We start from the raw sequence: 25,454 nt of genomic DNA, 5'->3' as shown, positions 1-25,454 counted from the left end.
GTAGCCGCCATTATGATGTGCAGTGCTGTTTATAAATGACTGTCAGTCTTGAACTATAGAAAGTACTTCAATGGTTGAAATCTGCGCTTTTGGGTGTGAGACGAGTGATTACGGTAATCTACGTCACAGCAGCTCAGATGAGGAACAAAGCAGAGTGGGCGGGATTTGTTTTCAGAGCAGTCAGCCCGAAACGAGTCAGAAACAGATGCGGAAGCAGATTTTTACAACAAATTTCTGCATAAAAGTGATAATATATCATATTGTACATGTTTATTACACGTTGCATTCATATTTTGCTGTTTGTTACATTTTTGTTGTGTTTTTGTTATATTTTGATAAAGAGGGGGAAAACCACGCGTACTTGTATCGAAGCGTGCAAAAACAAGTATCACTTTCTGATCTTCTTGGTCTTTTTTTACAACCAGCCATCTCTTCAGTGGTGTCTCCGATTATCTTTAAGAGTTGTTCACAGAATGGGAAATTGAAAAATAATGCATAGAGACTATTGACTGCTATTAGCAGTAAGTTTACAAGGACGAGTCCTCGCGAGACGTGAAGTTAAGTCATGAATGCAACCTTACCCGAACAAAATTAATGAGTCTTGATACCATTTTTCTGGACCCAGCCAAACAAAAAGAAGTTGTAGCCCTCTGTGCTGTTTTCGAGCTTTCATATGTGTTGCCATGTAAAAAGACATCTGAAACACCAGAAAGTTCGACATGTCTGGGAACACACCCGACAGAAAATCCTTCAGATCACTCAAAAAATCTTTTTTTGTCAACGTATATGAATCAATTGTACTGCATTGTTTAATTTTTTTGCTCAAATTAGATTTTAGTGTTTTAATTGACCACCACTTTGTTCATCGGAAGTAAACGCGTGAGAACAAGTCATGTGATCAAAAACAAACAATTTCAGCCCTAACAGTGCCATGGTCGAACCGACGGTGCTGCGGTCAGCTGCCGAGCTACGCGGTAAGACATGTTTTTATGGTTTGTTTCTGCGATTTGATGGCTTCTTCACGGCACTCTTCTTCGTCCTTGCATTCTCCGTTCTGTCAGTTAAAAGGCAGTGTTGAAAATAACCCTCCAAAAACTTAAATCTCTGCTAAAAAAGCCCAGAGACAGCTCTTATCGCAGAATACTCGTAAGTCAGGGCACTTGTAAGATGAGGTACCACTGTTTATCATTAATACCGTTCATTGTTACATCCTTACTTAGCAAATGTGTTTTTAATGTGTGCTTCTTCAAACAGCCTCTTGGGTGTCTCTTCCCCACGGAGGATAAATTGTGAGTTCCTCCGTGTTTGTTTCTCAGTATTGCTCCCTTTGTCCATTGTCCTGTTTGCAAGGCCAAGGCTGTTTTTGTCTTTAGGACAGATGTGCAGTCCCACACGATATTCCCATCTGTCGTTCCTTTCATTCCGTTCTTTTGCAGGGGCCAGAAATTAGACAGCTGATAATAAAATACAAACGCGAGCAAGTGTTTTCTTCAGCTGAAAGAATATTATTGTAGGTACTATTCATGTACTACACAAACTACTAATCTGACTCCATTGGCTTGCAGGTGGTGCAGTGGCGCTGCTTCTTAAAGGAAGCCAACACATTTAAGGCAGTCAATCACGGCCGCACCGAGGGGGTCGCCATGGTGGGCTGCTTTTCATTACCTGCCTGTCGTGTCAGGACAAGAAGATGTGCCAGAGACCAGCAGCAGTCAGCCTACTGAATAAGCCCATGAAGTCAACTTCAGCGTAACGTGTCACATGACAGGAAGTGACTTCAATTAGACATGTGCAGGTAAAATAATAAAGCATTTAGAGGCCTACTGAAACCCACTACTACCGACCACGCAGTCTGATAGTTTATATATCAATGATGAAATCTTAACATTGCAACACATGCCAATACGGCCGGGTTAGCTTACTAAAGTGCAATTTTAAATTTTGCGCGAAATATCCTGCTGAAAACGTCTCGGTATGATGACACCGGCACGTGACGTCACGGATTGTAGAGGACATTTTGGGACAGCATGGTGGCCAGCTATTAAGTCGTCTGATTTAATCGCAAAATTCCACAGTATTCTGGACATCTGTGTTGGTGAATTTTTGCAATTTGTTCAATGAACAATGGAGACAGCAAAGAAGAAAGCTGTAGGTGGGAAGCGGTGTATTGCGGGCGGCTGCAGCAACACAAACACAGCCGGTGTTTCATTGTTTACATTCCCGAAAGATGACAGTCAATCTTTACCATTGGCCTGTGGAGAACTGGGACAACAGAGACTCTTACCAGGAGGACTTTGAGTTGGATGCACAGACGCGGTACCGTGAGTACGCATGCAGCTGCGGCTTCCAAACATTTGATCGCTTGCCCGTACGTGCGTGCCGCTATGTGCATGTCACGTACGTAACTTTGGAGACTTTGGGGAAATATATGTGCTGTATGAACTTTGGGGAGGTGAACAGTACTTTGAGCTGTGGGATTGAGTGTGTTGTGCAGGTGTTTGAGTTGTATTGGCGGGTTATATGAACGGGAGGGGGGAGGTGTTTGTTATGCGGGATTAATTTGTGGCATATTAAATATAAGCCTGGTTGTGTTGTGGCTAATAGAGTATATATATGTCTTGTGTTTATTTACTGTTTTAGTCATTCCCAGCTGAATATCAGGTCCCACCCGCCTCTCACAGCATCTTCCCTACCTGAATCTCTCCCACTGCCCTCTCGTCCTTCACTCTCACTTTCCTCATCCACGAATCTTTCATCCTCGCTCAAATTAATGGAGAAATCGTCGCTTTCTCGGTCCGAATCGCTCTCGCTGCTGGTGGCCATGATTGTAAACAATGTGCAGATGTGAGGAGCTCCACAACCTGTGACGTCACGCGCATCTGCTACTTCCGGTACAGGCAAGGCTTTTTTATCAGCGACCAAAAGTTGCTAACTTTATCGTCGATGTTCTCTACTAAATCCTTTCAGCAAAAATATGGCAATATCGCGAAATGATCAAGTATGACACATAGAATGGACCTGCTATCCCCGTTTACATAAGAAAATCGCATTTCAGTAGGCCTTTAGGATTGTCATCTTAGTGAGAGATGGCCACATGTTTAATCAATCACAACACATGTGCCTTCACCAAAGTAGCCTTCGAGTCCTTAAATACTCCCCATAATATATTCATCATTACACAGCGTACAGCAACGCTAGCATGGTGACAAACACCTTGAAATGGAAGTCAATTAGCACTTCATCATCCTCTCAACGTCTCTAATGACCACAAATAATTCATTCATTCACAACAAAGCCAATCTTTAAAGGATTCATCATTTCCTGCACAATGCCAAGTCATCAAGTGCTTTAAAGGGAAACTGCACATTTTGGGGAATTTTGCCTATCGTTCACAATCATTATGAGAGACAAGTTTTTTTAGGTTTTTTTTGCATTCTGACATCTAAAAATCGGCTTGTTCAACATGGCTAGCAATGCAGCGAATGAGAGCAACCAATTCTACCTCTAAATCATTTTAAAATGCATTCAAAAACCGCCAACAATACTTCATTTTAGGGCTGGGCGATATTGCCTTTTTTAATATCGCGATATTTTAAGGCCATATCGCGATATACCATATATATCTCGATATTTTGCCTTCGCCTTGAATGAACACTTGATGCATATAATCACAGCAGTATGATGATTCTATGTGTTGTAGCGGTTGATTTAAGGACATAATTCACCACACCTGTTATTTGAGTTTGTCATCATTCACTGTACTGTTCTATTGTGCATATGACAATGTTGTTCTTTGTGTGCAGTTAAGAGCGAGTAATTCGGCGCGGCCCCTTTAAGTGGCCGTCAGTAGATTCTCGCAAAGGTGGGGGTTTGTTGTTCCCGCGAGATTTGAGTTGTTGTTGTGATATCATTCATTCTTGCTTGTGCTTGGAAGAATAAACGACGCACACGTTTTTGTGTGTCAACTATACTTAAAGTTGTCTTGCTTTCACGCCACGAGCACAACACTGGTGACCCCGACGCTTCACCGAACGGATTCGGTGAATATTAGCGACCATGACGGCGAATGCGGTTTCTCTTAAGCTGCCCGAGTTCTGGGAAACTTCCGCGACCACATGGTTTGCCCAGGCCGAGGCACAGTTCGCCCTGCGTGGTATCACCGAGGACGACACTAAGTTTTATTATGTCGTGTCCTCCCTTGGGAGCGCGACGGCGGACAGAGTGGTTGGCATCCTCACGCACCCACCGGAGAGAACAAGTACCTCACGTTGAAGGCTCACCTCTTACAGACATTTCAACTTTCTGACGCGGAGCGAGCTAGCCGCCTTTTTTCGTTGCAGGGGCTTGGCGATTACAAGCCCTCTGAACTAATGGACAAAATGCTGGGTCTCTTAGGTGAGCACAGACCAGGATTCCTCTTCGTGCAGTTTTTCCTGAGGCTCCTGCCTTCTCAGGTGCGGGCTTCTTTAGCCAACACCGCCATTTTGGACTGCCGCGAACTAGCTGCTGAAGCTGATAAGTTCTTTTTAGCTTCCCAACCTAGCCTTGTGGCTGCTTTCCTTCCGGCTGAGACAGAAAGACCCATGGCAGATTCTCCCACTCTCGCTGCTGCTGCTGCGCCCCCCAGGCGGCAACCGGATTCTGGACTATGTTTTTTCCACGCAAAGTTTGGGACCAAAGCTAGGCGGTGCCGTGCCCCGTGCAGTTTTCGTGGACCGCCGCCGGGAAACGCCGGGGCCGGCGTTCAGCAGTGGCCATGAGCGTCGGCAGTGCGGGCAGGCTGCTCTTCATCCAGGACTCCCTCTCTGGGCGACGGTTCCTGTGTGACACCGGCGCGCAGAGGAGCGTCCTACCAGCATCAAGGTTGGACATGCTGTCTGAGTCGCATGGCCCCCCCATGGAAGCGGCCAATGGCAGCCCTATCCGCACTTACGGAATACGGTATGTGGAACTGTGTTTTGGTGGACAGCGTTTCAGTTGGGACTTTGTGACTGCTAAAGTGACGGTGCCGCTCATCGGTGCAGATTTTCTCTGTGCTTTCGGCCTCCTTGTGGATGTTAAAAACAGGCGTTTGGTGGATGCGATTACGTTCTGCTCGTACAAGTGCAGTCTCAGCGCGACAGACTCCATCAGGCTTTCCAGCATGCTACCCATCGCAGACGTTTTTCTGCGCCTCCTCGCCGAGTTCCCCACCCTGGCGCAGCCCACGTTCTCATCATCTACCGCCAAGCATGGTGTGGAACACCACATTGCCACCGCGGGCCCCCCTGTGCATGCACGAGCCCGGCGCTTGGACCCTGCTAAGCTCTCCATCGCTAGAGCTGAATTCGAGACCATGGAACGCCTCGGGATCATTCGCCGCTCAGACAGCCCGTGGTCGTCGCCCCTCCACATGGTGGAGAAGCCCGGGGGTGGTTGGCGGCCATGCGGTGATTACCGCAGACTCAACGAGGCGACTACCCCGGACCGTTATCCGGTCCCCCACATACAAGATTTTTCCGCCAACCTCGCTGGAAAATCTGTGTTTTCTAAGGTAGATCTCGTCCGGGCTATCATCAGGTGCCGGTCCACCCCTCTGATATCCCGAAGACAGCGGTCATCACCCCATTTGGACTGTTTGAATTTTTACGTATGCCTTTTGGCCTTAAGAGTGCCGCACAGACTTTCCAGCGGTTAATGGACTGTTTTACGTGACTTGCCGTTTCTATTTGTCTATTTGGATGATATCCTGGTCGCAAGCACCTCTCAGGCCGAGCATGTGACCCACCTCAGGTCCCTTTTTCAGCGCCTTAGCCAACACGGGCTCATTGTTAACCCAGCTAAGTGCCAGTTCGGGTTGTCTGTAATCGACTTCCTCGGACATCGTGTCACTGAGTGCGGGGCAGTTCCCCTCACAGCGAAGGTTGCTGCCATCGCAAACTTCCCCCGCCCACTCACGGTTAAGGCTCTTCAGGAGTTCCTTGGCATGGTAAATTTTTACCATCGTTTCATTCCCCGAGCAGCTGACCTCATGCGGCCGCTGTATGATGCTCTTAAAGGAGCTGCTCCCAAGCACATGGTGGACTGGTCTGACGCACGGCACACTGCTTTTTTGGGGGTCAAGTCTGCTCTCGCTAACGCTACCCTGCTGGCACACCCATTACCTGATGCTCCTATTGCAATCACCACGGACGCGTCAGACTATGCTGTAGGTGCAGTGCATGAGCAGTGGGCGGGTGGCACTTGGCAGCCTTTGGCTTTCTTTAGCAGGCAGTTGCGTCCCTGCGAGCGGAAATATAGCACATTTGACCGTGAGCTCCTTGGCCTCTATCTGGCCATACGCCATTTCCGTTCGTTGCTTGAAGGCCGGCCTTTCACGGCTTTTGTGGACCACAAACCCCTCACTTTCGCGATGGCCAAGACGGCTGAACCGTGGTCAGCTCGGCAACAGAGGCACCTCTCCTACGTCTCAGAGTTCACGACGGACATCCAGCACCTTGCTGGTAAGAGCAATGTCGTGGCTGATTGCCTTTCCCGAGCCGTCGCGAGCGCTGTCCATGTGGGACTCGATTTTGTGCAAATGGCAGTTGACCAGGCCGACGACCCAGACATCCAAGCTCTGAAGGCTGCAGCCACAGGGCTTCGGTTGTCTGAGGTCCCATTTGAGGACACCGGGGTTACACTCCTTTGTGACGTTGCTACCGGTCGGCCACGGCCCCTCGTGCCCGCCATTTGGAGGCGGCGCGTGTTCGACTCCATCCACGGCCTTTCCCACCCTGGGAGGAAACCTTCCCAGCGGCTGGTTGCTGCAAAATTTGTCTGGCGTGGACTGAAAAAAGACGTTAGGGACTGGGCTTCCACATGTGTGGCATGCCAGCGCTCAAAAGTGCACTGCCACACGCGGGCCCCACTGGCACCGTTTACGGTTCCGGAGCGCCGTTTTGACCATGTCAATGTGGACCTGGTCGGACCTCTCCCATCCTCACGCGGCTGCACATACCTCCTCACGATGGTCGACAGGACCACCCGCTGGCCGGAGGCAGTACCTCTGACGTCCGCCACCTCCGCGGAGGTGGCGCGCGCGTTCATTGGTACGTGGGTTGCCCGTTTCGGTACCCCATCGGACCTATCATCCGACCGGGGCTCTCAGTTCACTTCTGAGCTCTGGGCCGCTGTGGCCGAGAGCTTGGGTGTGAAACTCCACCACACGACGGCGTATCACCCGCAGGCCAATGGTATGTGTGAGCGATTTCACAGGTCCATGAAGGCAGCACTTAGGGCGTCCCTGAAGGACAGCGCTTGGGTAGACAAGCTCCCTTGGGTGATGCTGGGGCTTCGGACTGCCCCCAAGGAAGACTTGCAATCTTCCTCGGCAGAGTTGGTGTATGGCCAGCCCCTGCGAGTGCCAGGCGACTTTATTCCTAGCACGACGACACCTTGGTCCGCCGGTAAGCAGCGAGCTGCTCTCCTCGATGCCGCCAAGAGTTTTGCCCCCATCCCCACTTCTCAACACGGCCTTACGCCGCCTCATGTTCCCGCTTCCTTAAAGGGAGCAGCGTTTGTTTTTGTCCGACACGACGCCCACCGCGGCCCCCTTCAGCCTCCTTACGATGGGCCATTTCGCGTCCTAGAGAGCGGTGACAAGCATTTTCTGTTGGACATCGGGGGTCGGTCTGAAAAGATCACGGTGGACCGGCTGAAAGCGGCCCACTTGGATCTTAGTCAGCCGGTTACCACGGCCGTACCCCCGCGCCGGGGTCGTCCGCCCGCTCTACCTAGGCCCCATGATAATGTTATGCATCCTTCTACGCAGGCCCCCGGGACCTTGGACAGTGCAGGTGCCCTTCCGGTCCCCCCTGCTAACTCCCCGGCGTTGGTACCGGTCCGGCGCACCCGGTCTGGTCGGACCGTCCGTGCCCCTGTCCATTGACGGTTTGTTTTCTTTGTGGTGGCGAATTCTGGGGGGACGTGTGTAGCGGTTGATTTAAGGACATAATTCACCACACCTGTTGTTTGAGTTTGTCATCATTCACTGTACTGTTCTATTGTGCATATGACAATGTTGTTCTTTGTGTGCAGTTAAGAGCGAGTAATTTGGCGCGGCCCCTTTAAGTGGCCGTCAGTAGATTCTCGCAAAGGTGGGGGTTTGTTGTTTCCGCGAGATTTGAGTTGTTGTTGTGACATCATTCATTCTTGCTTGTGCTTGGAAGAATAAACGACGCACACGTTTTTGTGTGTCAACTATACTTAAAGTTGTCTTGCTTTCACGCCACGAGCACAACAGTGTCTACATTAAAACATTCTTCTTCATACTGCATTAATATATGCTACTTTTAAACTTTCATGCAGAGAAGGAAATCACAACAAAAAAAAATCACTATTTTTTTCATACGGTGTTGTTCTGGAAATGTTTGCCTCGGCATTTTGATGGTGTGGGCGTGTGGCACCGAACGGAGATATTGACGTGCGGAGTAAGCCCTCTTCATTGTCTAGCGGGTGACTTTTCAAATGATGCTACATATTAGCAGTGTAGCCGAGTGTCCTGGGTTCGCCTACACAGTGTACTTATCTAATAAAATAATAAACGGGAGACATTAAAGCAGGTTCGGTAGCCACCGCTTCTTTAATGTTAACATCACACACCTTCTTCCACAACCACACACCCTACGCCACAGCCCTACGGCAAATCTGGAGGGACAAAACTCCTCCTCCGTACCGAACACACTCCGGTAACTTGGGACACCCTGAACTGTTTGTTACAGCAGTAATGCTACTTTTTATAGCAACGCTTTTGCCCCACACTTGACAAATTACGGTTGTCTGTTCGACATCTTCCCACTTGAAGCCAAACCACCGCCAGACGATGAACCCCCCCGCTGTTTTTCTTGGGAATTAATTATTCCTCCATTTGTTACCAGATTCGCACCTTCTTTCTCTCGTATTCGCGCTCGCACCACTCCGCTAGCATCACAGCTAACGTTAGCCATGCTGCTATCTCTCTGCTCGGGGAGGGCGTATACGTATGTGACGTATGACGTGACAGTATGTGACGTGTGTAAGAAGGTGCGCTTGCTGTCTGTGAGAAGGAGAGACTGGAAAGAGGAGGAGAGCCTGTAGTGTAATGCCCGCAGCTAAAAGCAACTGCGTGAGAACGTATACTCGATATCACGATATAGTCATTTTCTATATCGCACAGAGACAAACCCGCGATATATCGCGTATATCGATATATCGCCCAGCCCTACTTCATTTACATTCCGTAACCTGTATAACCAAGCTGTAGCAATATTGTTATTGGAAGAGCGAACACCGAGGAACACTTTTTCTAGCGTACTAACACATCGGCGTGCTCCGGTATTAGCCGTAAAAGCTAACTATGGCAAGAGTTAAACTCGCTTCTACGTCAGCACGAAACGAGTTTGAAATTTTAAAGCACAACACAATGCAATAGAACACCAATCTGTACTGACCGAAAAACATGAACAATCATATTACCGTATCTGTAAAGTATTATATCATGTTTTGTTTGTACACAGCTAGCCAGACAGTGTGAAAACACACACGAATGACATGCTGTCTGTTCTGTCCAGCTTGCAGAGGAAATGTTTTCGGTTTATTTGGGTAATCACTCCATTTATGTCGAAATAGCGTGGCTTCAAATTCCACATTTTGCCGCTTCGAGTCGCTTTCACCTCACTCTCTCGGCTTCTGTCTGCTCCAACGTCTCACTCTTACTTCGTGCTCGCTTCTATAAGCAGTGGATCATCGTATATTCAGCTTCACAAATATAAGGTTGCGAATCCTCATTTGTCCAAAAATAGTTGTCTTTGTTGTTTGTTACTGAATCTGCCATGATTACAACACACACACGCCTTTGTTTCTGGAAGCAGGACACACATTTGTTGCCAGAAGTCAGACATGCGCTGCTCTGGAAACAAAAATAAATGCGCCAAGGAATTAGTTCCGGCAATGATTAAAATGACCAAAATATGGTAAATATTGTACATATGACATATTGTTATGAACGTGTCTGTTACTACATTATATATAGACTTGCAATGTGTATATAAAACGTTGATGGTGGGTTTTGAAGTTGTTTTAGAGGGCTTTGAAGGCTACAACAGTGACTCCCATTAGCCGCATCTTCCAAGCGTTTTATGTCATCTGTAAAATCCCCCATCCCACATTATAAAAGACGTGTGTTCTTGTTTTTTTCATAATGATTGTGAACAATAGGCAAAATTTCAAAAATATTTGCAGTTGCCCTTTAACATGATTGCAATCATGTGGCAAACTGGCAGTCTGCGAGCTTGATTTGCTCACAGTCGGGGTTATCTGACCTCTATGAATCGGATTTGTTGGTATGACAATTCCTAATATCGACCCGATATTTATTATGCACCTTCAATTATAATTAGAGGTGTAACGGTAAGGTAGGGCTGGGCGATATATCGATATACTCGATATATCGCAGGTTCTCACGCAGTTGCTTTTAGCTGCGGGCATTACACTACAGGCTTTTCTCACTCTTTCTTGTCTCTCCTTCTCACAGAGACTTAAACAAGCGCACCTCCTTACATACGTCACATACGTATACGCCCTCGCGGAGCAGAGAGATAGCAGCATGGTTACGTTATCTGTGGTGCGAGTGGTAATACGAGAGAAAGAAGGTGCGAATCTGGTAACAAATGAAGGAAGAATTAATTCCCAAGAAAAACAGCAGGGGGTCCATCGTCTGGCGGTGGTTTGCGTCAAGTGGGAATATGTCGAACAGACAACCGTAATTTGTCAAGTGTGGAGCAAAAGCGTTGCTACAAAAAGTAGCATTACTGCTAATTTGTAGCATAATTTGAAAAATCACCTGCTAGAGAATGAATAGTGCTTACTCCGCATGTCAACATCTTTGTTCGGTGCCACACCAACAAAATGCCGAGGCAACCATTTCCACATCAACACCGTATGAAAAAAAAATATGACATAAGGAGATAACGTCCGCCGGAACCTACCACATAGGGAAGGACATAAACTATTTGATTTCCTATTATGCAGCTCATTTTTATTTGACACTTATTGAAATATCTTGTGTGACATCATGCACAAAAGTGCACTTTATTTGTTTTAAACTATTGTAGTGGTGTTCTGTACAAAAAGTGCACTTTAATTTAGTGTTGTTTTGATTTGTCATCTTAGTGACATCATGCACAAAAGTGCACTAAAAGCTTGTTTTAAAATGTCTCTGACAATCTTGCACTTTCTGTTTTGAAATGACATGAATGTTTGTGCCACTGCTTAATAACTGTTTAATTAATACAGTTTTGGTCAATTGACTTAGTTGTGATTTCCTTCTCTGCATGAAAGTTTAAAATGAGCATATATTAATGCAGTATGAACAAGAATGTTTTAATGTAGACACATAGAATCATCATACTGCTGTGATGATATGCATCAAGTGTTCATTCAAGGCTAAGGCAAAATATCGAGATATATATCGTGTATCGCGATATGGCCTAAAAATATCGAGATATTAAAAAAAGGCCATATCGCCCAGCCCTACGGTAAGGGTTCAGTTTGTACCTCTGTGTTAATGTTCTCGTTAATTAAGATGTTTCCTGATTGGGTCAATCATCATTTCGTCAGGGCTGCCACTTTAGCGCTTCAGCTAGTCAACAATAACATCAAGTATCGTTCACTAGGTACGAGCTGGGAGCTCATTAGCTTGATGGCTACCAGAAAAAGAACAAGAAGGGGAACAAAGTGCTGCCATGAAGCTGAAAGAAGATAAGCGCCTTCATATCCTGAAGTCAGCGGGAGGGGCCGGGGGTCGAGTCCTCAAAGCAAGTGTCAGCAGCTAGCTTGGCGGCGTGCTGCTACATGCCTGCGCACGTACATGCAGGTGTGTGTGAAAGTTCTCCAGAGCTTCTGCAGGAGCATCAGGGTTCTAGTCTCCATGACCTTGAAGTGTGTATGATTCAGTGAATTGGTCTTAGGGTTGCGTAGGTGTAATTGTTGCCTCCCCAGCAGCTGCACATGACATTCCACAGTGGTGTCATCTCTTTGGGCGTGTTCCTCAACTGGCTGCTATTCCTCTCCAGATGATGATGCAGCAGCCTGACTGCTTTCCAATCACTGGTAAGTTGTTTATGAGGGGCGGAAACGGCTTGTCATGTGTCACTGAAGTCTTCTCCATCACAAGGCAGCAGCTCCAAAGACATTCCAGCAGAAGACAATGATGCTTTCAGGAACAAGTGGCCTCTTGGCTTTGTCTTGGCGGCCTATTCAAGCCTGCCGCGCCACTCCTGAGCTCTAAAGCCCGTCTGAGCTTCTTCCCACAGGGTGGTGGGCGTGTAGCGCAGCGTCAACGGTCAGCCGTGACGAATGCACCCGCCTGGTGCTGCTGTGGCATGCCGATAAGGGTGGCCACCCCGCTGGCTTCTGGGACGTATGACCCCCCCACTTTTATTGCAGCCCGCCCCCGTCATCCACTTAAGGCGAACCCTTTCAGCAAGTAAGGACAAGCCAGCCAGCAAGTGAAATGATGGATGCATAAACGCAGGAACATGAAGATCCAGGCTGCTATCGCAAACCCCAGTGGAACATCTCTTTTTTCCATGCAGGCGCAAATTATCTCCAAAAATCTGACCCAATTTTGTGTGCCACTGCCGAGTATCTCAGCGTGAAAAAAATAAAAAAGCTTGCAGGATGTTGTGTAATTCCAGCCAGATGTTCGCCGCTGCCCATCAAACTAAAGTTTCCACTGAGAGGTACACTTTGGAGTCATTAAGCCTTTTACTTTGGGAAAACACCATCTGAGTACCAGACATCTTGTTGGTACCCTGCACAGAGGTACATTACTTAAAAGTCATTGCTTTTCAAGTCCACTTGAATTTAAATTGGACCAGAATGAAGATTATTATTCCTCTGTTGGCGCTCTGTTTCGAGGGGTCAGATTTAGAGGTTAGATGACAGGAAGGGCTAAGGTTTAGTTAGGTTTTAGTTTAATGATGGCACAGGATGTTTTTCACCACTTAACAAAAAGGCCCTGACTATAATGTTCAATTAACATATTGATAAACAGTATTAATGATAACCCCAGTAAAACTATTGACGGTCAGTACTACCTTTTTAAATTAAAATGATCAAAAAAACATGACTGATAACCGCACTTTGATAAACTCACGGACCGACGAGCGCTATCTCGCTAGCTTAAAAGGGAACATGAACACAAGATACATTGTCTTTCCCCATTTAAGACACGACATTTAAACTTTTATAAACATCACTGTCTGAGCAACCAACATATCCAAATGTGCAGGTTAAAGATACAGGCTGTGATCTCTCAGAACAGAGTGATCAATCTACACACAGAGGAACATGAGACGGAGGTGTTAAACACAAAGTGAACTTGTGTCCCATAAATCTCAAGTGAAGCAACATATATCTGGAACTTGAACTGAGCCAGACGTGTTCGAACATTGTCCACCAACAAACATTGTCCATCAAAGATTGTTGAAACTGACACAGTTTTAGATGCGTTTTTGACACCACTTCGGACTTTGAAAGGATCAATAACACAGATTTACAATCACATTTTTCATTCCGCTGACATTGAATGATTGTTCTGTAAAAATTCAAAAAGTATGGGGTGCTTTCCTAAAATATGTAAAAAAAAAAAAAGATTGATCTCCAATTTAAACCCAATTGAAACGTAATTGAAATGTAGATAGTTGATGAGCCTTTTGTTTGCATTGTCCATCAAACAGTCAGGCGCACATTGTCCATTTAACATTGTCCTCCATTACAATTTTCCTCAATCATGCATTTTTCATCAAACATTGTCCATCAAGAATTGTCTATCAAACACTGTCCTCTACCAAATATAGTCCATCAAACATCATCCTCCATCAAATGTTGACCATAAAACATTTTTCTTCAAACGTTAAAATATGTCCATCCAACATTGTTAATCCAACATTGTCCTCCATCAAGCATTGTCCCCCATCAAACATTGTCAATCAAAAATAGTCTAATATTGTTCATTAAACATTCCCCATCAAATATTAATCATCAAACATAGTCATCCACCGAGAGCAGACCGTCAAACATTGTCCTCCGTCAAGCATTGTCCATCAAACATTGTCCTTTATCAAACATCATCCATCAAACATTGTCCTTTATAATACATTGTCCATCACCATTGTCCTCATTCGAGCTTTGTCCATCAAGCATTGTCCTCAATCGAGCATTTTTCAACAAACATTGTCCTCTATCAAACGTTGTCCACCAAACATGGCCTCTTTCAAGCATTTTCCATCAAAATTGTCCATCAAATGTTGATTTTCAAACATTTTCCACCAAACATTGTCCATCAAGCATTCTCCTCAATCGAGCTTAGTCCATCAAAAAATGTCCAACATCAAGCATTGTCCATCAAGCATTGTCTTTTATCAAAAATAATTCATCATACATTGTCCATCACCATTGGCCTCTATCAAACTTTGTCCATCAAACATTGTCCTCCATGAAACATTGTTCATTAAACATAGTCCTTCATCAAACATGTTCTCTTTCAAACATTGTTCATCAAACATAGTCCTCAATCAAAAATGGCCTCTTTCAACAATTTTCCATCAAAAATTGTCCATCAAATGTTGATTGTCAAATGTCGCCCATCAAACATTTTCCACCAAACATTGTCCATCAAGCATTGTCCATCATCAAGCATTTTACATCAAAAAGTGTCCATTAAGCATTGTCATATATCAAACATTGTATTCTATCAAACATCGTCCATCAAACGTGGTCCTCAATCGAGCATTTTTCAACAATGTCCATCAAGCATTGCCATATATCAAACATTGTCTTCTATTAAACATTATCCATCAAGCATTGTCCAGCAAACATGGCCCTCCATCAAACATGTCCTCTATCAAACATGGTTCATCAAACATAGTCCGCCATCAAACTTTGTCCACCAAACATGGCCTCTTTCAAGCATTTTCAATCAAAAATTGTCCATCAAATGTTGATCGTCAAATGTTGCCCATCAAACATTTTCCACAACACATTGTCCATCAAGCATTGTCCTCAATCAAGCTTTGTCTATCAAAAAATGTCCAACATCAAGCATTTTTCATCAAACAATGTCCATTAAGCATTGTCTTTTATCAAACATTGTCCATCAAACATTGTCCTTTAATGATAAATTGTCCATCAAACATTGTCCTCAATCGAGCGTTGTTCAACAAACAATATCCATCTAGCATTGTTGTATATCAAACATTGTCCTCTAATAAGACATTGTCCATCAAACATGTCCTCTATCAAGCATTTGCCAAAAAAATTGTCCATCAAAGGTTGATCGTCAAACATTGTCCATCAAACATAATCCTCCATCAAACTTTTTCCATCAAACATGTCCTCTATCAAGCGCTTGCCATCAAAAATTGTCCATCAAAGGTTGATCGTCAAACATTGTCCATCAAACATAGTCCTCCATCAAACATGTCCTCTATCAAGCATTTTCCATCTGAAATTGTCCATCAAAGGTTGATCTTCAAAGACTGTCCATTAAACATAGTCCTCCAACCAAAGTCATCCATCAAACATGTCCTCTATCAAGCGTTTTCCATCAAAAATTGTCCATCAAAGGTTGATCGTCAAACATTGTCCATCAAACATAGTCCTCCATCTAACTTTTTCCTTCAAACATGTCCTCTATCAAGCATTTGCCATCAAAAATTGTCCATCAAAGGTTGATCGGAAAAAAACATTGTCCATCAAACATAGTCCTCCATCAAACTTTTTCCATCAAACATGTCCTCTATCAAGCGTTTTCCATCAAAAATTGTCCATCAAAGGTTGATCGTCAAACATTGTCCATCAAACATAGTCCTCCATCTAACTTTTTCCATCAAACATGTCCTCTATCAAGCGTTTTCCATCAAAAAATTGTCCATCAAACATAGTCCTCCATCAAACATGTCCTCTATCAAGCATTTTCTATCAGAAATTGTCCATCAATGGTTGATCGTCAAAGATTGTCCATCAAACATAGTCCTCCAATCAAAGTCCTCCATCAAACAAATATTGTCCATCAAACATTGTCCATCAAACATAGTCCTCCATCTAACTTTTTCCATCAAACATGTCCTCTATCAAACGTTTTCCATCAGAAATTGTCCATCAAAGGTTGATCGTCAAATATTGTCCATCAAACATAGTCCTCCAAACATAGTCCTCCATCAAACTTTGTCAATCAAACATGTCCTCTATCAAGCATTTGCCATCAAAAATTGTCCATCAAAGTTGATCGTCAAACATTGTCCATCAAACATAGTCCTCCATCAAACATGTCCTCTATCAAGCATTTTCCATCAGAAATTGTCCGCGTGGCGCAGTGGGAGAATGGCCGTGCGCGGCCCGAGGGTCCCTGGTTCAATCCCCACCTAGTACCAACCTCGTCATGTCCGTTGTGTCCTGAGCAAGACACGTCACCCTTGCTCCTGATGGGTGCTGGTTAGCGCCTTGCATGGCAGCTCCCTCCATCAGTGTGTGAATGTGTGTGTGAATGGGTTAATGTGGAAGTAGTGTCAAAGCGCTTTGAGTACCTTGAAGGTAGAAAAGCGCTATACAAGTACAACCCATTTATCATTTATTTATTTATTTATCAAAGGTTGATCGGCAAACATTGTCCATCAAACATAGTCCTCCAATCAAAGTCATCTATCAAACATGTCCTCTATCAAACGTTTTCCATAAAAAATTGTCCATCAAAGGTTGATCGTCAAACATTGTCCATCAAACATAGTCCTCCATCAAACATGTCCTCTATCAAGCGTTTTCCATCAAAAAATGTCCATCAAAGGCGGATTGTCAAACATTGTCCATCAAACATAATCCTCCATCAAACTTTGTCCATCAAACATAGTCCTCCATCAAACTTTGTCCATCAAACATTGTCCTCCATGAAACATTGTTCATTAAACATAGTCCTCCATCAAACTTTGTCCATCAAACATAGTCCTCCATCAAACTTTGTCCATCAAACATGATCCTCCATCAAACATTGTCCTCCATCAAACTTTGTCCATCAAACTTTGTCCATCAAACATGATCCTCCATCAAACATTGTTCTACGTTGTTGTATGTAGTACTTCTGATTCTGATTGTTGTGAGTTTGCGAAGCCCTTTGAAGTACCAGTCATTAAGGGCTGCATGAATAAAATGTGACTGACTGACTCTCCACCAAGCGTTGTCTTTCAAAATGACTAAACATTGTCCTCCAAAATGTGTCCAACATCGAACACTTAGACACAACATCAAGGAAATAAGCCTGAAAGTTATTTTGTCTAATCTTTAAAGACATGTCAAAAATTGTCTGCAAGTTGAGTTGTGTGTCCAACCACAGTACAGTACAGCATGTTGTAGAAGAAGTATTTTTTTTGTAGCAAACACTGCAAGTGTCACCATTCACCACAAAGCATGTTGTCAGTGCAGGTGCAACCACACTGTGTGGTGTAGGACGGTGCTAGAATATAACATGTTGCAGAAATGCAGACTGTACTTGAATTAATGAACAGCAAGCAGGCTTGTGGAAATAAAATGGCCGGCAGTTACAACATTTGCACTTTTCTGTCTTCAACAATGTCTATGAAAGGACAACTTCGCTTTTGACTGATAGGATTATTACTACCATTTTAGCATTTGACTCGTATTATGAATATAAACATTATTAACGTCATATTAAAAGTACAGAATGTTTCTCAGCTGGTATATTATTGTTAATCAATTAAGCAACAGGAGGCCATTTTAGGTCGAATGATGGCGGATATAACACATCAAATACTTCTAAGTGATGTGAAATATGCGTAATGTTACTGTACATATATAAATAAAATGTAATAATTATATTAACGAAACCGTGACATTTGTCCTCAATAAATGCCTTTTAGCGATTCTAACACATTTGTCAAGACAGGCTTTACACGATGTTAAGGCTAACAGCTCGAGAGAAACATTCCCCTAGCTTATTCTTTATGACTTAATTGAAGAACTACGGTTAGAACAGTTGAATTGTGATATTTGACAGCCTATAGGCAGCATTTAAAATGGCTAAATTGGTGTAAAAACACCTTTAAGGTAAAAAAAAACCCCATCAGCTTTTGAAAGTAAGCTAGCTTACCTTACACCGCCATTTGGGGGATAGTTTCCTCGATTGGTCACGTGACTGTCACGTGACAACCACTCCAAAATATGTCACTGACGGACTTGATGAGTTCAGCACAAAAGCTTTAAAAGGGACACGTTTAGTGCTCTCTTTGTGCGAAACGTTATTAGTTAGACTTGTTATGTGTTATTTAACTCAAAACTATTCAAAATAAACCAAAATATAAATTATATGCAGAAATAAATGAGATTCAATATAAATGAAGAACGCAGTGGTGCCGTTGTGCCCTTAGATAAAATATTTCTTTGTAAATGTAAAATGTTATTCAAAGTTCTCCTTACCGGTCCAGTCTGCGAGCTGGGCTCCAGCGTCGTGCACACACTGAACGAACAAGACCAGTCCGAGCAGCAGGTCCAGTCTCCTGTCCAGCGCCATGTCCCAACAACAACAAAAAAAAGGATAATGTCCGATTTGTCACCCGGGGCGGACGGAAAGCCGCTTTTATTTAGCAAATCGAAACAAAGAAGAAATGGCAAAAGAAAACAGGGGATGTGATAGCGGCGAAAGTTGCGCGCACGACGCCGTGTGCATGTGAGAGCTCCAATTCTTGCGCGCCTGGAGAAAAGGCAGTGCGCCTGTGACGTCACTGTACCCTGCAGCCAATCAAATCTCTCCTCAGTTTGGATGCTGTGCGTAAACATTACTCCATATAGCGTTGATTCCGTAGCAATTATAGCACGTTAAACTTGCAAGTACACACTGCAAAATATTCCAAAAAATTATAAAAATAAATCATATAGTTTTGGTTAATTTAATTTATAGAATTGAATATTTATATTTAATATATTTTTTATATAGATGCCATGTACTTGTTGCAATGATTTGCTTGATTTACAAAGTAATGATATATATATATATATATATATATATATATATATATTTTTTTTTTTTTTTTTTTTTTTTTTTAATTTATTTATTTATTTATTTTTCAGCACAATTCAGTGCTGAACAATTTTCTGCTTGAAAAAGCAAGACACACCTCTGGTATATATATATATATATATATATATATATATATATATATATATATATAGTACCTCGGAGTCTTGTTCAGGAGTGAGGGAAGAGTGGATCGTGAGATCGACAGGCGGATCGGTGCGCCGTCTTCAGTAATGCGGACGCTGTATCGATCCGTTGTTGTGAAGAAGGAGCTGAGCCGGAAGGCAAAGCTCTCAATTTACCGGTCGATCTACGTTCCTCACCTATGGTCATGAGCTTTGAGTTATGACCGAAAGGACAAGATCACGGGTACAAGCGGCCGAAATGAGTTTCCTCCGCCAGGTGGCGGGGCTCTCCCTTAGAGATAGGGTGAGAAGCTCTGCCATCCGGACCCGAACCAACTCATCTGGCTCCTCCACATCGAGAGGAGCCAGATGAGGTGGTTCGGGCATCTGGTCAGGATGCCACCCGAACGCCTCCCTAGGAAGGTGTTTAGGGCACGTCTGACCGGTAGGAGGCCACGGGGAAGACCCAGGACACGTTGGGAAGACTATCTCTCCCGGCTGGCCTGGGAACACCTTGGGATCCCCCGGGAGGAGCTGGACGAAGTGGCTGGGGAGAGGGAAGTCTGGGCTTCCCTGCTTAGGCTGCTGTCCCCGCGATCCGACCTCGGATAAGCGGAAGAAGATGGATGGATGTGTATATATATATATATATATATATATATATATATATATATATATATATATATATATATATATATATACACACACACACATATATGTATATTCTTCACAGGTGTGCTTGAAGCTCATCGAGAGAATGCCAAGAGTTTGCAAAGCAGTAATCAGAGTGGGGTGGCTATTTTGAAGAAACTAGAATATAAAACATGTTTTCAGTTATTTCACCTTTTAATGTTAAGTACATAACTCCACATGTGTTCATTCATAGTTTTGATGCCTTTAGTGACAATCTACAATGTAAATAGTCATGAAAATAAAGAAAATGCATTGAATGAGAAGGTGTGTCCAAACTTTTGGCCTGTACTGTATATATATATATATATATATATATATATATATATATATATATATATATATAGTACTTTTTTATTACTTTATTGCAATGATTTCACAAAATTAGGTGTCTTTAGCTTCAACGTTGCTTTTTGTCACAACAAACACATTATTTTTAAAGTATTTCAAAGTAAATAAGCAATAACTACAGTGTTTCAAAGTAAATAATAAAGAAAAAAGGGAAAACTACAACGTCAAAAAATATACGTCCTCTACATACTCTTAAGAATAATGGATTAGATTTATATAGTGTTTTTCTAGACACTAGCAGGCACAATACATTGATACAATGATGATACATACATGTCCTTTCAAACTGATTTATTTATTTTTTTTAAATTTATTTCAGGCAATGACAAAGAAGTACAAGTTGACAAAACATAATAATATAAATTATTATAGTGCATATTGTCCAGTTTTGCCTGAAAGGGAGTGGGAAGAAGATAACTTATTTAATCCCACCCCCAGTTCTCCATTCAGTGATTATTCACATGAGTTTCACTCTTTGTTCAAGGATTATAATACAGATGTTGTATCATAGTGGCATTACCACAGGTAACAATAATTATTACACTGTAACAATAATTTGTATCAACAATGTAGGAATAATGAATATACCAACAATGGTAATAGACAAAATACCAACAATGGTAATAGACAACATAGCAATAATGGTAATAGACAACATAGCAATAATGGTAATAGACAACATAGCAATAATGGTAATAAGACAACATAGCAATAATGGTAATAAGACAACATAGCAATAATGGTAATAGACAACATAGCAATAATGGTAATAGACAACATAGCAATAATGGTAATAGACAACATAGTAATAATGGTAATAGACAACATAGCAATAATGGTAAGGAAACATTGAGCACATGTTAACACTTTGAGACAGAGTATAGCAGCAGGTCAAATTAAAGACCCTCATCTCTATATTTGAAACAACGTTGCAAAATAGTTGTATTTGTAAATTGAGACAAAACTGATGTCCAACATTGGATCCATGTTGTTGGTTGGGAAATGACTAAATTTCAATGGCCAAATCAACGTCACAACCTGACATCGAATAAAGGAAGTCGAAAAGCATGTTGTTTCAACGTTGTATTTGTGTTGTAGAATATTGTTTGGGAATTAACCAAAATTCAATGGTGAAATCAACGCCAGAACCCAACATTGATTAAACATCGTCAAAAAGCATGTTGTTTCAAAGTTATGTTTGAGTTGCTCAATGTCAGGACCAAATTATTTAATTCTCAACATTGTTTCAATGTGCCTGCTGGGTCTAAGCGCTTTACAGAGATAACTGAGGAACCGTCATTCATTCACTCCACATTCACACCTTGATGGTGGTAAGCTACATTTGTAGCCACAGCTGTAAGTTGGAATCGAACCAGGAACAACATGCATATCAAATTCCTTATTTCAGTATACAAGCATGCATACCTATATTCCTATCATATATTGAAACTATACTCACTTTTGCATCTGACAGCATGCACACTGGTTACTTTTGTGCGTTGTTATATCCAAGCAGGCCGTGATGACATCATCGTGTGCTATTTTCCTTGCCAGGCAGGGGAACTTGGATGCCAGGCTGGGGCCAATTAGGACGCTCTGCTGGCTGTGGGAACTCAAGGCTGCTGCGCCTCAGTCATGGAAAAGCAACGAGGGAGTGTTTTTAGCAGAAAAACATTCTAAGTGCACTTTTTGTGTTTGAAAAGAGCACAAGCAGAAAATGTAACCTTTTCCACATGACCGTCACCTACATGTCAGCTTTTTGGGGGATCTTATTCTTTCAGAGCGAGACAGTCGCTGTATTTATGACAGGCTGTGTCTAATGGCTTGGACAAGGCACATAGCCCCCGGTAATGAAGCATGAGTGTAAAAGTGATATTAAAATATATCTAAAATGTTGTAAAAAGGCTTAGAACGGGGCTTGTAAAAGTGAGTCAGAGTGTACCTAAAACCAATAGGGGCCTCTACTGCTCACTAAAAACTCATTTACTGCAGGATATCTTGTGGACTCTCTCACCCAGCAGCTAAACGTTCTTTTTATTAGCCTTTGACAAAACTGAAGCTAGCTTTGAATGTCTGAAATATTTAATTACTAGACAAAAAAAACAAAAAATTGGAGACTTTCTGCAAAAAAACTGGTAGGTTAATGTCATGACTTGATCTTGGGTGTTTGCTTTTCCGGTATGCAACGGAAAGTTGGCACGGGCGAGACGGGAATTAAGGTACATGATTTATTTAATATATTAAAAAAAAGTACAAACGAAAAGCGCGCACAGTGGCGGAGAATAAACTATGAAACCAAAAGACTATAGCAAAAAAGTACAAATGAAAAGCACGCAGTGGCGGAAACTATGAACAATTAAACAAAACATTAACTGTGGCTTGATAAACAAAAACTTACTTGGCATGGAACCGGCATGAAAAAAGAGCAGCAAGGATCATAAGGGTGTGCAGAAGCATATATGGGGAGGTCGTCAGAACGACAAACTGAAAAGAATGAACTTAAATACTATGGACATGATTAGTGAAAACAGGTGCGTGACTCAAAACGTGAAACAGGTGCGTGACGTGACAGGTGAAAACTAATGGTTGCTATGGTGACAAAACAAAAGTGCACAAAAAGTCCAAAACCCAAAATGAACATGACCAAAACAAAAACATGATCACATAGACATGACAGTTAATGTGTGTCGTTGTTACGAAAGCTTTTTTTTTACACAGAATTTATGTAACTTTTTTTTTTGCATTTGAATGTTAAAGTTAAAGTTAAAGTACCAATGATTGTCACACACACACTAGGTGTGGCGAAATTATTCTCTGCATTTAACCCATCACCCTTGATCACCCCCTGGGAGGTGAGGGGAGCAGTGGGCAGCAGCGGTGGCCGCGCCCGGGAATCATTTTTGGTGATTTAACCCCCAATTCCAACCCTTGATACTGAGTGCCAAGCAGGGAGGTAATGGGTCCCATTTTTATAGTCTTTGGTATAACTCGGCCGGGGTTTGAACCCACAACCTACCGATCTCAGGGCGGACACTCTAACCACTAGGCCACTGAGTAGTTAGTAGTAGTCGTGAACGTATTTTTATTTTATTTTTTTACATCAAATTAATGTAAAAAAAAATTAGTGTATAAAATTCAGTGGACAAAAATCATTGTAAAAAATTCAGTGCTGAAAAATTTTCTGCTTGAAAAAGCAAGACTCACTTTCGGTAAATTAACACTGAGCCAATCAGTCTCAGAACCAGCCAATGAGGTGTCAAGTTTGAAGTCACGTGACACGGGTCTTGCAAAACAGCATAAAAAAGGCAGTTAACGGGGCTACCTGGGCATATTACAACATCATAACATGTCAACGCGGCCCAATGGATGTTTTCAAACGATAGAAATGATTGCAATGGTTAAAATCTGCACTTTTGAGTGACATACGAAGCTCCATGCAGACAAAGCACAAACAGAGTGGGACAGAGTGGGCGTGGCTTGTTGGAATCTTGCTTTTTGAAGAAGTAAATTTTTCGACACTGAATTTTTTTACATTTAATTTTTATACACTGAATTTTTAAACACTGATTTTTTTTTATTACAATTAAATTGTCAGCATGATTTGATGTAAAAAAAATTCAGTTCACAAAATTCGAATGCAAAACATTCAGTGTCAAAAAAAAGCTTTTGTAATAAAAACACAAATTAACCTCCATAGTTCCACCCCCCCACCCAAAAAAGTTTTTTTATACAGTTACTGTAAATTGGAAAGCTACCGCTTATTTTTACTGTAAAATTCTGGCAGCTGAGCTGCCAGTTTTTTTTTACAGTAAAATCTACGGTCATTGTTTTCACAGTGGATTACTGTGTATGGAAAAACGGAACCATCTACAGCAGGGGTCCCCAAATTTCGGCCTGCAGGCCGGATACGGCCCGCCAGCGTCCAAAATCCGGCCCGCAGGAAGTCCCAAGTTAAAAAAATATGTGGATATATTGTTCAAGATGTCTTACTTTCACGCTACCAGCGCAACAATATATATTTAAAATGTAAAATTATAATTTTAAAAAAATCTGTCTTTTCTAATCCATTTTCTACCACTTGTTACTCTCCGTGTCTCCTTCCCGCTCAATAAAATCTAATTGTCTAAAAATGCATTTTCCCATCGATAACGTGACGGCAAATGCGCACTTTTTTAGTCAATTAGTGCGCGAGGAATATACATATACATACATATATATATAAATATATATACACATATATATATACACACATATATACAGTATATATATACATACATATATATATAAATATACACATGTATATATTTACACACATATATACACATATATGTATATCAGTGACGTGCGGTCACTAGAGGCAGGTGAGGCGGGGCCTCACCTGCCATCATGGAAAGAAAAAAATGTAAAAAGAAAAAAAAAAATTAAATTGTATATGTATCCAGTGATTATACTATAAAGTTATTTTCCATTTAACTTCACCAGTTTTAGATTATTTTTATTCAAAATCGCTGAATTTTCACATTTGCCGTTCAAATACTGAGAAGAGACGGTGCGGTGAACAGCAGCCAGTCGAGGCACGTCACTCAGTGCCTCAACATGGACGGACTCGGCTAACTGCTGGTCTGCTGTGCAGTGAGACTGTAATGCTATATGAACTATATTATACATTTCCATAGTTTAGTTAGCTGAGGTATATAATGTACAGTGTATTTTGTCAACAACTGTATGTGTGTAAAGTATTTCTTGTGCTGAGCGATCATAAAACTGCTGCGAAGACGCACTGGCTGAGGCACGCGTAACCACGCCTCCTGGTGCATAAGGCACCTTTGCAGCAGACTGCACCCACCGACGAGAGCGCCACACCAACCAAAGCCCACACCCAAACCCTCCACGTGCAAGACCAAATACACCCAAAAAAAAGTCACTTAACAAGAAGCCAAAAAGTGCAAAAACAACATTGCTCGCGCCGGAGGAGCCGTGAACTACTGCAAGGACACTACATTAGGTATTTTCCGCACTATAAGGCGCACCGGATTATTAGCCGCACCTTCTATGAATTACATATTTCATAATTTTGTCCACCAATAAGCCGCCCCGGACTAAAAGCCGCGCCTACGCTGCGCTAAAGTGAATGTCAAAAAAACGCTGCGCTAAAGTGAATGTCAAAAAAACAGTCAGATAGTTCAGTCAAACTTTAATAATAT

The 25,454-nt window shown here is 42.6% G+C and overlaps 1 protein-coding gene across 2 annotated transcripts in view; it reads right to left on the bottom strand.

Annotated features, from left to right (window-relative positions):
- plxdc2b (plexin domain containing 2b) overlaps positions 1-18,723 on the bottom strand; it is a 142,410-nt gene extending 123,687 nt beyond the window's left edge. For both annotated transcript variants that reach the window (XM_061965785.1, XM_061965786.1), the window contains exon 1: positions 18,487-18,723. In XM_061965785.1, coding sequence (XP_061821769.1) covers positions 18,487-18,580 — 94 coding nt within the window. In that variant the 5' untranslated portion in view covers positions 18,581-18,723. The remainder of the gene's footprint in view (positions 1-18,486) is intronic.
- Positions 18,724-25,454: the final 6,731 nt, after the last annotated feature.

The sequence above is a fragment of the Nerophis lumbriciformis genome, linkage group LG07 (genome assembly GCF_033978685.3).
Source record: "Nerophis lumbriciformis linkage group LG07, RoL_Nlum_v2.1, whole genome shotgun sequence".
Lineage (NCBI taxonomy): Eukaryota > Metazoa > Chordata > Actinopteri > Syngnathiformes > Syngnathidae > Nerophis > Nerophis lumbriciformis.
This window is presented reverse-complemented; position numbering and strand designations above follow the sequence as displayed.